The following is a 14,879-nucleotide window of genomic DNA, read 5'->3' as shown; positions in this document are numbered from 1 at the left end:
ACTCAGAGGTCACTCCAACATAAGTGTATGTAAACTTCCGACTTCAACTGTATATATATTTATATAAATTTATATAAACAATAATGAGGCTATATACAGGGAGTACCGGTAATGAGTCAATGTGCGAGGATACAGGTTAGCCGAGGTAATTTTGTACGTGTAGGTAAGAGTAAAGTGACTATGCATAGATAATAAACAGCGAGTGGCTATTTGATTAATTGTTCAGCAGTCTTATGGCTTCGGGGTAGAAGCTGTTAAGGAGCCTTTTGGACTTAGATTGGAAATCAAATCAAATCTTATTAGTCACATGCGCCAAATACAACCTTACAGTAAAATGCTTACTTACGAGCCCCTAATCAACAATGCAGTTTAAAAAAAATACGGATAAGAATAAGAAATAAAAGTTAAAAATAAAAGGGAAATAGTCTGGGTAGCTATTTGACTAGGTGTTCAGGAGTCTTATGGCTTGGGGGTAGAAGCTGTTTCGAAGCCTCTTGGACCTAGACTTGGTGTTCCAGTACCGGTTGCTGTGCGGTAGCAGAGAGAACAGTCTATGACTAGGGTGGCTGGAGTTTTTGACAATTTTTAGGGTCTTCCTCTGACACTGCCTGGTATAGAGGTCCTGGATGGCAGAAAGCTTGGCCCCAGTGATGTACTGGGCTGTACACACTACCCTCTGTAGTGCCTTGCAGTTGGAGGCCGAACAGTTGCCATACCAGGCAGTGATGCAACCAGTCAGGATGATGGTAAATAATGCATTGTGCCATTTTGGAGTCACTTTTATTGTATATAAGAACATAATAAGTTTATATACACTTCTACATGAATGTGGATACTACCATGATTACAGATAATCCTGACTGAATCGTGAATAATGATGAGTGAGAAAGTTAGATGCACAAATATCATACCCCGAAAAAATGCTAACCTCCCCTGTTATTGTAATGTTGAGAAGTTAGCATGTCTTGGGGGTATGATATTTGTGCTTCTCACTAATCACTATTCATGATTAATTCCGGGTTATCCGTAATCATGGTTGCATCCACATTAATGTAACAGGAGATGGAGCGTACTGGAATTTATTATGGATGTTAGAAACTGGTGAGTTTTTCTGATGCTAGCAAGCATATATTTGCACACTGCAGTCAGTGCACAGTTTACATGTAACGTTAGCTAGTTTTCTCAGCTACAGTTTGAGTTGTGTCCTGTCTGAGCTTGGAGTATGAATTAGCTAGCTAGCTAGCGTTGCAAAAGCCAATCGCATGAATTGTACGGTAGCAGCGTCACAATTTGCCCAAAGTTTGGTGTTTGTTTTGAACTAATGTACTTGCTAGCTATGTTTTGTGGGAAAATGTAGGACTGCCATTTGGATGTGAGCTAGCTAACATTAGCTAGCTTCTGTGTCAAGGTCAGCTGTTGTCAGCTGTTTTTGTGTATAAATCTTCCATAACCAAAAATAGCTAGCTACCTTTCTTTGCTTGTTCATTAGCAGGCTAGCTTTCAGCTGACTGGTGTTAGCTAGCTACAGAGGTTAGCTGCTGGACTTTGGACAAGTAAGCTAATGTTAGCTAGCTACCTAGCTATTCAAAATATCTGTTTGTATTTGTTGATTAAGCTCAACTGGAATACTACCATGTCGCTAGCTATCTACTGTAGCCTGTGTTTGTTCTTATACTTTTCTTTTGACTGGTATCCTGGTGCAGCTGTGTTGTTGCCGTGCCACCGAATTGCTTGACCTGCTGTTAGAACTCAGAAAAATATATTAGCATTGTCAGAAATGCTACAAAGAAGGTAGCACGTCATTGGCACATGAGTGATAAAGTATACATTTAATCAAAACTCTTGCCTCTACAAACGTATTCAGTCCGAAAAGGTGGCAAGTCTAATGGTCACTTTACGGACGCTTTATTCTCGTTCTTATCCAACGCCTAGATATTGAGCTTGGCCGGGGCAAATGTATTTTATTTTTTCCTAATGCTAACGACCCTGTTCAAAATCTGGTATATGGTTGCAGTGACGGCTAATAACGAGAGCCAGGGAGTTACCTCCAATCGAGGTGATTTGAGAATTTTCATCGACATTAGTGTCATAAAGGGCTCCAGAGTGGCGCAGCGGTCTAAGGCACTGCATCACTACTACTGTATCCCAACCGGCCAATCAGGAGTCCCATAGCACAATTGGCCCAGCGTCGTCAGGGTTAGGGGAGGGTTTGGCCGGGGTAGGCCATCATTATAAAATAAGAATTTGTTCTTAACTGACTTGCCTAGTTAAATAAAAGTTTTAAAAATATATTTAAAAAATATGATATGATGGTAAGGAAATTTGAATTTAATATTGAGTTTCAACCAACGCCATACTATTGTAGCGACGACCAGTGCAACAATAATCATGGATTTTCCTTAACAACATACCCATATTTGAATGAAATTGGCCAATGTTTCCCTGACATGTATGGCAATTATGATTAAAGAATGTTCCCTTACTTAGTGCATTTGTGGTATTCTCTGGTAGATTTAAGTGGCACGTTAATAAGCCCTTTAATCAGAGGTGATTCTTGAAGGGCTGGGGGGAAAAAAGACAAAAAAAGAAACGTGCATACTTGCAGAGGTATGCAAGAGCATGCAAATACAATCACCTGCCTCGGTGTGAACTGTCACAAATTTCCACAAACTATACAAAAAAATTGTCTGTCATTTTTGAGGATTCAGGAGACTAAAGAAGAGCTTGGCACTCAGGGATCATTGACTACACTGACTGTGGAAAATAAAAACACAGCCAAACAAATACAGAAAGTTCAGCGATGTCTTCACTGAAACTGCTGAGAAGAACAAAATAAAATAAATTGGAGGTTAGTCTCACTCAGGTTGAAAAACTCACTGAGGACAATACAAAACTATTCAGAAATCAGATACCGAGTGTTCTCAACTAATCCCCCTGACCCGCTCTCACGCCGTACGAGCAGGGAAACTAAACCTAATTCAGGGCAGCTTAAGTGCTCCCTGGAAACAGTCAGCATTCCACCGGCCAACACACACACACAGACAGACACTCAGAGAGAGAGAAGATTTTAAACTTTGACTGCCACAGTGCATTCAACCGTAGCAATAAATTGTTATTTGGGGCTGTGTGGTTCATCGCCTCTCCATAGACCCCCAGCCCACACTACTAAACATCCCACCCAAAATCTCTCACCCCAAACAAAGTGTGGCCACTGCAATCAGGCAAAGAAGCAGGCAGGGGATGGGTGCTCCAACACAAGGGATGCTGTGCCAGTCTAGCCAGTGAATGTGATTCAAGAGGACAGCAGACAGTAACACTATATACTTTTGGAGTCACATTTTAGAGTTGTACATCCAGCTTCCTTTGGGTCCACTGCTATTTGACCCTGACCTTTGGACATCTTTCAGCCAGATACAGCAATACATAGTCATTAAAAGGAGAAGTTTACTTTTTTACAACCAAATCTCTATTGTTTATGTAAATGGCATGTTATAGCTAGAAGGGTCAAGACACTTATTTAGCGAATTTCACTTGTTTTTGAGAAACTCATTCCTGTTGTGCAGTACGGGGGACTCTGAAAAAACAGGAATAAATGCTCCAAAAACACCCAAATATGTCCTTTTAGAAACAGCAACTCTCTCAGTATAGTGATGCAGGTCTTTAGATGTTATACGCATGAAATTGGGTCATTACGAACTTTATCCGCAACGTTATATTCCATTTTGTGCGATTCAAGACGTTTCCTCTATCCAGCTGTTCCATTCTTGGTGTAGCCTGCAGCTAGAATGGTCACTCGAGTCGAAACAAAACGGAATATAACGTTGAGGATAAAGTTCAAAATGACACAATTTCATGCAAGTTTCTCAAAAACAAGTGAAATTGAAAAAAAGTGTCTGGACCCTTCTATAACATTCCATTTACATAAAAAATTGAGATTTTGTTGTAAAAAAAACCCCCACAATTCTCCCTTAATGAGAAATCTTTTAAGACTTTAATTCTAGAGGGATCATCATTTGTTATTTACAGTTTCTTTTCCTTTAACCTTCTGACCAAGTAAGCACTGGCAGTGATTTCATAGAGCGCCAACACGAGTCATGACGCACACACAAACACATACTGTACTTTGGAGGCAAACACTGCTCCAAATTCGACAGGCGACCCTAGGGATATTCTCTAAATTACTTAACCCTACTCTCTCATGTCAAAACTTCCTGGAGTAGGCATTTGTAAAGGAAAAACAAACAGTTTCACAAAGTAATAACGCTGTGTATAATCCCACACAATTCAGTCTGGTAAGAAAGTGAGAACAGAGGGAGTGAGGAAGGATTTCAACAAAAACAAATCATTGGTTTGGCGAACAGATGTGTGTAAAAACACCCTCCAAAGATTGAGATTTTTATCTCCTGAGTCAATCAATTTTGTGTGCTGATGCCCACTTGAGATAGGGTCAATTCAATTGTCTCAATTTTGCAGTAACATTGGCAATAACTGACAGCAAGGAAATAAAACATTTCATGCTTTGTTGGAGGCATCAGGGCTGGACTATAGGCTACTTGTAAAGTTATAGCCTAAATCTTCATGTTAACGCTGTAATATGTTTCCCTCCTTTGCTGCCTTCCCATCACCCCTCCTCCTATTTCTCCTCCTCCTTGGAACCAGTCATTCCATTCCTCAGCTGAGAAAAGGAGGTCACGTATCGACTTACCCAGCGTCCCTCTCCCTCTACAGCCACAAGACCCTTCAGAAGACCCCCCTCCCCCCATTTCATTCCATCACTCTACCCAACCCGGAACAACACCTCCCCATTTCAATTCTTCCATACTAACCCTTCCCTCTCATTTCAATTCTTCCATACCCCCACCCCCGTTTCCCCCTTCCCGCCCAACCATGCCCTCAGCCCAATACTAATTGGTAAATCTGTTGAACCATAGCAGTTCCAACAATGAGACACCTGGAGTTCTGTCAAAATGAGTTTCCCTGTGAAACGCCCTCAAGAACTAATACAGTACACGGTCCCCTCTCCATCGCTCACAGCAGCCCAGCTACAGAATCAGATGCGGGACCTGGGCAGAGGAGGAGGGAGGGAGGGAGGGTTGGACAAGCAGGGGGATATAGAAAAAGTGCTTAATGTTAATGATCATTATTTGGAAAATTCGCAGTGGGATGTTTCACCAGGTCCCTGAATACCAATATGCCAAATTAACGTATCTGTTTGCACACTGTAACATTATTTAAGGTCAAATTTGATGAGACATTTTTCTATCTGACTGCAAAACTAAGCTACTATTTTAAAAAGATCAGTGCCATCACTTTCTCGTCACTTTTCTAGTTTGCTCTCAAGCACAGACACACACACACACGCCTGCAGTTTGTCACAAGGCGTGGTGTCTGTGATGTCATGGGCCATATACAGCGTGGGACATATACAGCGTTCCTCACTGAGTTCCCTGAATTCCTGTCGGACATTGTAGTCATAGCAGATAATATTAAACATTTTGGTGACTTTAATATTCACATGGAAAAGTCCACAGACCCACTCCAAAAGGCTTTCGGAGCCATCATCGACATTGTCAACATGTCTCCGGACCTACTCACTGCCACAGTCATACTCTGGACCTAGTTTTGTCCCATGGAATAAATGTTGTGGATCTTAATGTTTTTCCTCATAATCCTGGACTATCGGACCACCATTTTATTACGTTTGCAATCGCAACAAATAATCTGCTCAGACCCCAACCAAGGAGCATCAAAAGTCGTGCTATACATTCTCAGACAACCCAAAGAATCCTTGATGCCCTTCCAGACTCCCTCTGCCTACCCAAGGACGTCAGAGGACAAAAATAAGTTAACCACCTAACTGAGGAACTCAATTTAACCTTGCGCAATACCCTAGATGCAGTTGCACCCCTAAAAACATTTGTCATAAGAAACTAGCTCCCTGGTATACAGAAAATACACGAGCTCGGAAATGGCGCCACACCAAACTGGAAGTCTTCCGACTAGCTTGGAAAGACAGTACCGTGCACTATCGAAGAGCCCTCACTGCTGCTCGATCATCCTATTTTTCCAACTTAATTGAGGAAAATAAGAACAATCCGAAATGTATTTTTGATACTGTCGCAAAGCTAACTAAAAGCAGCATTCCCCAAGAGAGGATGGCTTTCACTTCAGCAGTAATAAATTCATGAACTTCTTTGAGGAAAAGATCATGATCATTAGAAAGCAAATTACGGACTCCTCTTTAAATCTGCGTATTCCTCCAAAGCTCCGTTGTCCTGAGTCTGCACAACTCTGCCAGGACCTAGGATCAAGGGAGACACTCAAGTGTTTTAGTACTATATCTCTTGACACAATGATAAAAATAATCATGACCTCTAAACCTTCAAGCTGCATACTGGACCCTATTCCAACTAAACTACTGAAAGAGCTGCTTCCTGTGCTTGGCCCTCCTATGTTGAACATAATAAACGTCTCTCTATCCACCGGATGTGTACCAAACTCACTAAAAGTGCCAGTAATAAAGCCTCTTGAAAAAGCCAAACCTTGACCCAGAAAATATAAAAAACTATCGGACAATATTGAATCTTCCATTCCTCTCAATTTTTTTTGAAAAAGCTGTTGCCTTGATGGCCTTCCTGAAGACAAACAATGTATACGAAACGCTTCAGTCTGGTTTTAGACCCCATCATAGCACTGAGACTGCACTTGTGAAGGTGGTAAATGACCTTTTAATGGCGTCAGACCGAAGCTCTGCATCTGTCCTCGTGCTCCTAGACCTTAGTGCTGCTTTTGATACCATCGATCACCACATTCTTTTGGAGCGATTGGAAACCCAAATTGGTCTACACGGACAAGTTCTGGCCTGGTTTAGATCTTATCTGTCGGAAAGATATCAGTTTGTTTCTGTGAATGGTTTGTCCTCTGACAAATCAACTGTAAATTTCGGTGTTCCTCAAGGTTCCGTTTTAGGACCACTATTATTTTCACTATATATTTTACCTCTTGGGGATGTCATTCGAAAACATAATGTTAAATTTCACTGCTATGCGGATGACACACAGCTGTTAATTTCAATGAAACATGGTGAAGCCCCAAAATTGCCCTCGCTAGAAGCCTGTGTTTCAGACATAAGGAAGTGGATGGCTGCAAACTTTCTACTTTTAAACTTGGACAAAACAGAGATGCTTATTCTAGGTCCCAAGAAACAAAGAGATCTTCTGTTGAATCTGACAATTAATCTTGACGGTTGTACAGTCGTCTCAAATAAAACTGTGAAGGACCTCGGCGTTACTCTGGACCCTGATCTCTCTTTTGAAGAACATATTAAGACTGTTTCAAGGACAGCTTTTTTCCATCTACGTAACATTGCAAAAATCATTAACTTTTTGTCCAAAAATGATGCAGAAAAATTAATCCATGCTTTTGTTACTTCTAGGTTGGACTACTGCAATGCTCTACTTTCCGGCTACCCGGATAAAGCACTAAATAAACTTCAGTTAGTGCTAAATACGGCTGCTAGAATCCTGACTAGAACCAAAAGATTTGATCATATTACTCCAGTGCTAGCCTTCCTACACTGGCTTCCTGTTAAGGCAAGGGCTGATTTCAAGGTTTTACTGCTAACCTACAAAGCATTACATGGGCTTGCTCCTACCTATCTTTCCGATTTGGCCCTGCCGTACATACCTACACGTACGCTACGGTCACAAGACGCAGGCCTCCTAATTGTCCCTAGAATTTCTAAGCAAACAGCTGGAGGCAGGGCTTTCTCCTATAGAGCTCAATTTTTATGGAATGTTCTGCCTACCCATGTGAGAGACGCAGACTCGGTCTCAACCTTTAAGTCTTTACTGAAGACTCATCTCTTCAGTAGGTCCTATGGTTGAGTGTAGTCTGGCCCAGGAGTGTGAAGGTGAACGGAAAGGCTCTGGACCAACGAACCACCCTTGCTGCCTCTGCCTGGCCGGTTCCCCTCTTCTCCACTGGGATTCTCTGCCTCTAACCCTATTACAGGGGTTGAGTCACTGGGTTACTGGTGCTCTTCCATGCCGTCCCTAGGAGGGGTGCGTCACTTGAGTGGGTTGAGTCACTGACGTGGTCTTCCTGTCTGGGTTGGCGCCCCCCCTTGGGTTGTGCCGTGGCTGAGATCTTTGTGGGCTATACTCGGCCTTGTCTCAGGATGGTAAGTTGGTGTTTGAAGATATCCTTCTAGTGGTGTGGGGGCTGTGCTTTGGCAAAGTGGGTGGGGTTATATCCTGCCTGTTTGGCCCTGTCCGGGGGTATCATCGGATGGGGCCACAGTGTCTCCTGACCCCTCCTGTCTCAGCCTCAGTAGTTTATGTGTCGGGGGGCTAGGGTCAGTCTGTTATATCTGGAGTATTTCTCCTGTCTTATCCGGTGTCCTGTGTGAATTTAAGTATGCTCTCTCTAATTCTCTCTTTCTCTCTTTCTTTCTTCCTCTCTCTTGGAGGACCTGAGCCCTAGGACCATGCCTCAGGACTACCTGGCATGATGACTCCTTGCTGTCCCCAGTCCACCTGGCCGTGCTGCTGCTCCAGTTTCAACAGTTCTGCCTGCGGCTATGGAACCCTGACCTGTTCACCAGACGTGCTACCTGTCCCAGACCTGCTGTGTTCAACTCTCTAGAGACAGCAGGAGCGGTAGAGATACTCTCAATGATCAGCTATGAAAAGCCAACTGACATTTACTCTTGAGGTGCTGACTTGTTGCACCCTCGACAACTACTGTGATTATTATTATTTGACCATGCTGGTTATTTATGAACATTTGAACATCTTGGCCATATTCTGTTATAATCTCCACCCGGCACAGCCAGAAGAGGACTGGCCACCCCTCATAGCCTGGTTCCTCTCTAGGTTTCTTCCAAGATTTTGGCATTTCTAGGGAGCTTTTCCTAGCCACCGTGCTTCTACACCTGCATTGCTTGCTGTTTGGGGTTTTAGGCTGGGTTTCTGTACAGCACTTTGAGATATCACCTGATGTAAGAAGGGCAATATAAATAAATTTGATTTGATTGATTTGCAACTGTGCTTGACAACCTTGCTTGACCTGACTAAGACCACTAATGTAGCACACAAACAGACACACCTCAAATTGGATTGGGCAACCATACATCTATATCTTAGACAGAGAGACACAGACACCAACACATATGCAGACACACTTGTGCAGACAAACACATATTCAAGACGCACTCACAAAGAAACACAGACATAGACACACCCAACAGAGCTCCTGCCTTACCTAATCAAACAAGTTCTGGCAGACACTTTTTACTGAAGGGAGGGAGGGGGAATGAGGGATATCTTTCTCCACTTGTAAGTAAACAGTGTTTACATTAAAGGTTGTTTCCGAAAGTGTTTTTTCCAAGTGCAACGTTTTTGTTACTGACACGGTCCCGAATGAGTGTGGAAAATCAAGCAATTGATCAGCCGGAGCAACTCAAGCAGGCAACTCAAAAGAATCCGGGGTCCATACAAAGGAGACAACAATTAGTTTTCATCTTGGCTCCTCAATGACAACCCATGTCCCACAGTTCCTCTCACTCCCGTCATCAGGCTAAACGTGCAACCATGAGCCACAATCTAGCCTAGCGCCCAATGATCTGGCAGCAGTCGACAGTCAGCCCTGCAGATGAAGGCTAGCCATTATGTCCTGCTCCATTCAAACTCTGGCCTTTTGGGTACGTCAAGGAGGGAACCATAATTGAATAGTAGTAATATAGAATTGAAACAGGCCCTGACTCTTCATGGTCCGTAGATGGCTCCTGACGACAGGAGAACAATTCAGAAGAGAGAGAGAGAGATTCACACACTCCACTCCCTAGTTAACTTCTCGCTGGCTCTGCATTCAGATGCCGATAATAAAGAGAATCCTCTTCAAGACAGCTGCTAAGAGAAATTGATGAAAAGAGAAGAGAAAGAGATTCTCTCTCCCGGATGGTAATTCAAACACGAACACAGAATACAGTCCTTCAGCAAAAGACTGGAAAACGATTGACATCTCATAATATGTGGCAAAGAATGACCAAAAACCTCAGAATAAATACACTCTACTGTCTGACAGAACCTTTGTGGACCTGAAATCATCAATCTATACCATGTTCAAAGAGTAGACTTAAAGTAAAATACCACCCCAAAATTATCTTTTGGTATTTATTTCATTAGTCTGTTGACATAGTCCCAAAATAAGTACATTTCAAAATACATAAATCATCCCAGTATGATGCATGTTGAATCCGCGGATGATTTCTATAGTTTGAAAGTTTTGGGACCAACAATGGACTAACGAAACAAATATCCCCAAAATATTTTCTGGGTGGAATTTTCCTTAAATTCAATAGACACTTTGGCACTGTTGTAAAGCGAAGGATACAATCCTCTATCGACAGAGACCGTAATGCTACCTCGAGAGTAAACATTCTAAACCATCTGATGTTAGCTACAAAGTACAGTCAGCAAACGGAGCTAGGCTACACCAACTATCACAACGCTAGAGTGGGTTACAAGCCAATTACTTACAAAACACAGTTCACAGTTTTCTAAACCATCTCTGGAAATCAGGGTTGTCAGAGAACTAGGAATGTATGCGTTGCACAAGACATCAGTACATATTTAGTGTGAGAACCAGGGTAAAATGTCAATAGGTACTTGAAACTTGATAAGTATCCCCCAAAATATCTGCACCAGCCCCCATTACAGAGCAACAAAAAGCAAGTCAACAACAAAGCAGCAACAGCACTCAATCAGTAGCAAACACAACAACATAGCATGATTAGGTTATCATTACAATATGACTATTATTATTCATTTTTTTAAATCATCATCATTTGTCAGTTGTTATTTGGCATCATCAACCAGCTAACAAGATACTTGGAATTCAAAGTTCTCACCAACTGAAATTGGTGAAGGCTCAGATCTGACTGTCCGGGGAATTCCAAGCAGAAGGGCCCCTGAAAGGCAAAGACGGACGTTCCCGAGTCACACAATTATATCAGCTCACACACACACACACACACACACACATCATCCTAGCCTACCAGGGACATGAATGCAAAGGAATGTGTTCTCACTTAAGCCTAATGCACCCCCCCCCTTTCACTAGCTAGGCTATTCATTTATTTAAAACTTCTATTTCCTTTCCTTTTCAGTGCCTCAGCTTTCTTTCTCTAGGGTGCCTTAACTCTCCTTATACACACACACATTACACAGAGAGAATATGAGAACATGGGTTGGCTCTGGGTTGGTAACATGGCTGTTATACTGGCTGGCTAGTTGTTAACACTGGAGTAACTTGGCTGTTTCTTGCTGCTGGTTCAAAGACATTGACTTAGAAGACTGCAGCGTGCACTAGGGTGAACATGGGAAGATGTCTTCCTGTGCATGTCGGTAGGTGTGCAGCTAACAGCCAAATCACATTTTAAATCACTCTAAAATCAGGATATGAAGAGCATGGAAAGAGGAAAGGGAAAAAAGAGGGAAAAGGAAGAGAAACAGGGAAGGAGATAGAGTTCATGCATCAGTTTACAAAAAAAACATGCACACTAATCACATTGTGCAAAGTCATTCAGACACACAACAAAACCCTACTGGACCACCTAGGTTAGTGTTTTTCTCCATATACTGAAACCTCATACATTAAGTTACTGTCGTGTACAGGTCACTCTGCACTAAGGTCAATGAGTCAATTCTCGGAACAGGCTTACAGTATTTTCAGTGTTTACACACACACGCACACACATTCTAGATCTCCGTCACACATTCCCCAGGGTGGCCTTAGTTCACAAGGGTTATAACCGCTAAAATACCACTCAGAGGTAAAGAGGACAATGACTAGCCAACTATTCCTGTGAGTTTCAAAGCCGCTATCCACATTTCTCTGTGCAAATCAGATGGCAACGAACGGTGGAGAAAATAGGCTTCCCACTATTACAGGTCCGAATCTGGATGCTACTTCTCTAGAAATTCCTCTGTCGTCTGCTTAGCAGCCTCTGACTGTCGTTGGGGTGTTCGTAAACAACTGGACATTCGGTGTCGTAGAGAAACAATGACTTTGTCTAGATTAGGTTTCACTGAGTGAAACAGCAAACCCCTACTGCCCTCTCGTCACGGTTCCCATGATTGACACACGTCTCCTCTCGGCTGGTCTCACATTTGGCACCTAAGTTGGTTGTGATGTCAGCCTGACAGTGCAATGTCTGGTTGGAGACAGTGGACAGTGCAAAGGCCTGGTTGGGTGCCCATAGGAGGCACAAAGCCCCCTGTCTCAGGGTGAGGCCATGTCTCCTACCAACAGCTCTGGTCTAAAGCACTGCTGCCACAATAACAGACACCATTGAACACATCTGTGATAACGCTGCCACTGACTTTGCTCAGACTAGCCAGAGCTTACAGACTGTAGTAAAGGGGAGTTTCAGAGCAAGGAATAGAGAAGAGAGAGAGACAGAGAGAGAGACAGAGAGATATATAAAGATCAAGAAAGAGAGAGAAATATCGATAGAGAGAGAGAACGTGAAAGAGAGAGAGAGATCTCCTCTCGTAAACAGTGAGGGCAGTGTCTCCAGTCTGTGACCCTGGGGGCGCTCATTAACAGTGAAGGAGGCCAGGATTTCACACCAGGGCTTCCAACCCACAGGGCTATTGTCTGTACAACCCAGGTGCACTGCGATTCAGAGGGAGGAGACATATCTTTATTTAACTTGTCACAACGTACATAAAGATGGACACAGAGTGGACAAGAGGCCACTTCTTTTCTAAGGATGACCGACCAAGCCGTTCAGCCACAATTGGGGACTGAGAAGTCATTGTGGGCATTTCCTGAACACATCTATTCTATTTCAAAATGTAGGGATGGGCACTTAATTTCAAGCCAGCTCCCACTCATTTCTGTAGGTCTTCTTCCAGTGCACATTCTACGGAGAGACAAACGGGCCTGCAACGTGAAAGCCGAGTGTTCATTGGTTAGACAGCCTCAGGTGGGAGGTCTTGCCATACATAGATGTAATGGTCAGGTTCCATCACTTCCTCAAAGCTAATTATCATACACTTGGAATAGGCACACAACAGGACACTACACCTTTCCCTTACTCCCTCGAGTTCCATGTTTCACACTGCTCCTGACACACACACACACACACGCACACGCACACGCACACACACACACACACACACACACACACACACACACACACACACACACACACACACACACACACACACACACACACACACACACACACTACATGGAGGCCCAATTGGGAAATGGTTAACACTCCAGCCCATCCCCTGTTGCCAGTGAAAGCCCAGAAAACAATGTAGACATTGTCTGGCCTAAACAAGACTCTAACAAAAGGACTGTGTGTGTGTGTGTGTGTGTGTGTGTGTGTGTGTGTGTGTGTGTGTGTGTGTGTGTGTGTGTGTGTGTGTGTGTGTGTGTGTGTGTGTGTGCACGTGTACTCTCTCGCTCTCAAACATATACGTATTTCTGCCCCAGTTCCCAGCATGTCAATTTAAGAAACATTGTTAAGAATGTTTGACTTGCATCATAATAGTAAGTCTAAAGTGGTTGCGAAATTAAGGCTATTCATCACATAGCCTATAATTTACTTTGTCAGATGACTGAGTAAGAAGATGACTCAATGTTTTAAAGCCAACAACAAGTGACGTCACCTTTCTTACATTCCCTTACCCCTTTCTAGTCTTTATACAGAGTAGAAATGTAAAGTACTTTTCTTACATTCCCTTACCCCTTTCTAGTCTTTATACAGAGTAGAAATGTAAAGTACTTTTCTTACATTCCCTTACCCCTTTCTAGTCTTTATACAGAGTAGAAATGTAAAGTACTTTTCTTACATTCCCTTACCCCTTTCTAGTCTTTATACAGAGTAGAAATGTAAAGTACTTTTCTTACATTCCCTTACCCCTTTCTAGTCTTTATACAGAGTAGAAATGTAAAGTACTTTTCTTACATTCCCTTACCCCTTTCTAGTCTTTATACAGAGTAGAAATGTAAAGTACTTTTCTTACATTCCCTTACCCCTTTCTAGTCTTTATACAGAGTAGAAATGTAAAGTACTTTTCTTAACTTGAATGTGTTGAGAAATGGCATGACCAGAACACCACCATGTTATGCCTGGCCACTGCTATGATGACTGACTGGGGAACACACACACACACACACACACACACACACACACACACACACACACACACACACACACACACACACACACACACACACACACACACACACACACACACACACACACACACACACACACACACACACACACAACAAATCCCGTAAAACAAATCATAAATCTGTCTAAAAACAAATCCCACCTCTAAGCTACTACAAAAAGTGGCATAAAACATCAGCCAATGGGTTATCTGTGGTGCACCAATAGTTAAGATGACTGTCATTGAGTTTTGAGACTGTGTTCATGATGTGAAGATACCATTAGGAACTTAAACTGTCATTGAGTTTTGAGACTGTGTTCATGATGTGAAGATACCATTAGGAACTTAAACTGTCATTGAGTTTTGAGACTGTGTTCATGATGTGTCACATGAAGATACCATTAGGAACTTAAACTGTATGACTACGGACTGAGGGTCTATTTTACACAAGATTATCTCGGCTTGTTGACTGTGTGAGGCAGATGCACAATACAAAAATGTCTCTCCCTTGGTTCCTTTCTGTAAAAAAAACACATCAATAGACATATCAATAAATAATAACATTCAGCCAATGGTCTAAAAGTTCAGCGGCAGCGGTTTGGAGGCTGCCCCGCAGGGCGGTCAGACACTTCAAAGGCCCTGGCGTGCCCCCTTTGCGAGTGTGGCGGTGAGGGGCAAACC

At 42.7% G+C, this 14,879-nt stretch overlaps 1 protein-coding gene across 12 annotated transcripts in view; it reads right to left on the bottom strand.

Moving 5' to 3' along the window:
• tcf7l2 (transcription factor 7 like 2) overlaps nt 1-14,879 on the bottom strand; it is a 112,296-nt gene that overhangs the window by 56,936 nt on the left and 40,481 nt on the right. For 11 of the 12 annotated variants that reach the window (XM_014158451.2, XM_045702458.1, XM_045702461.1 and 8 more), the window contains exon 5: nt 10,913-10,972. The exons of the other annotated variant lie outside the window; for it this stretch is intronic. In XM_014158451.2, coding sequence (XP_014013926.1) covers nt 10,913-10,972 — 60 coding nt within the window. The remainder of the gene's footprint in view (nt 1-10,912; nt 10,973-14,879) is intronic. 12 annotated transcript variants of the gene reach the window in all.

The sequence above is a fragment of the Salmo salar genome, chromosome ssa19 (genome assembly GCF_905237065.1).
Source record: "Salmo salar chromosome ssa19, Ssal_v3.1, whole genome shotgun sequence".
Classification (NCBI taxonomy): domain Eukaryota; kingdom Metazoa; phylum Chordata; class Actinopteri; order Salmoniformes; family Salmonidae; genus Salmo; species Salmo salar.
This window is presented reverse-complemented; position numbering and strand designations above follow the sequence as displayed.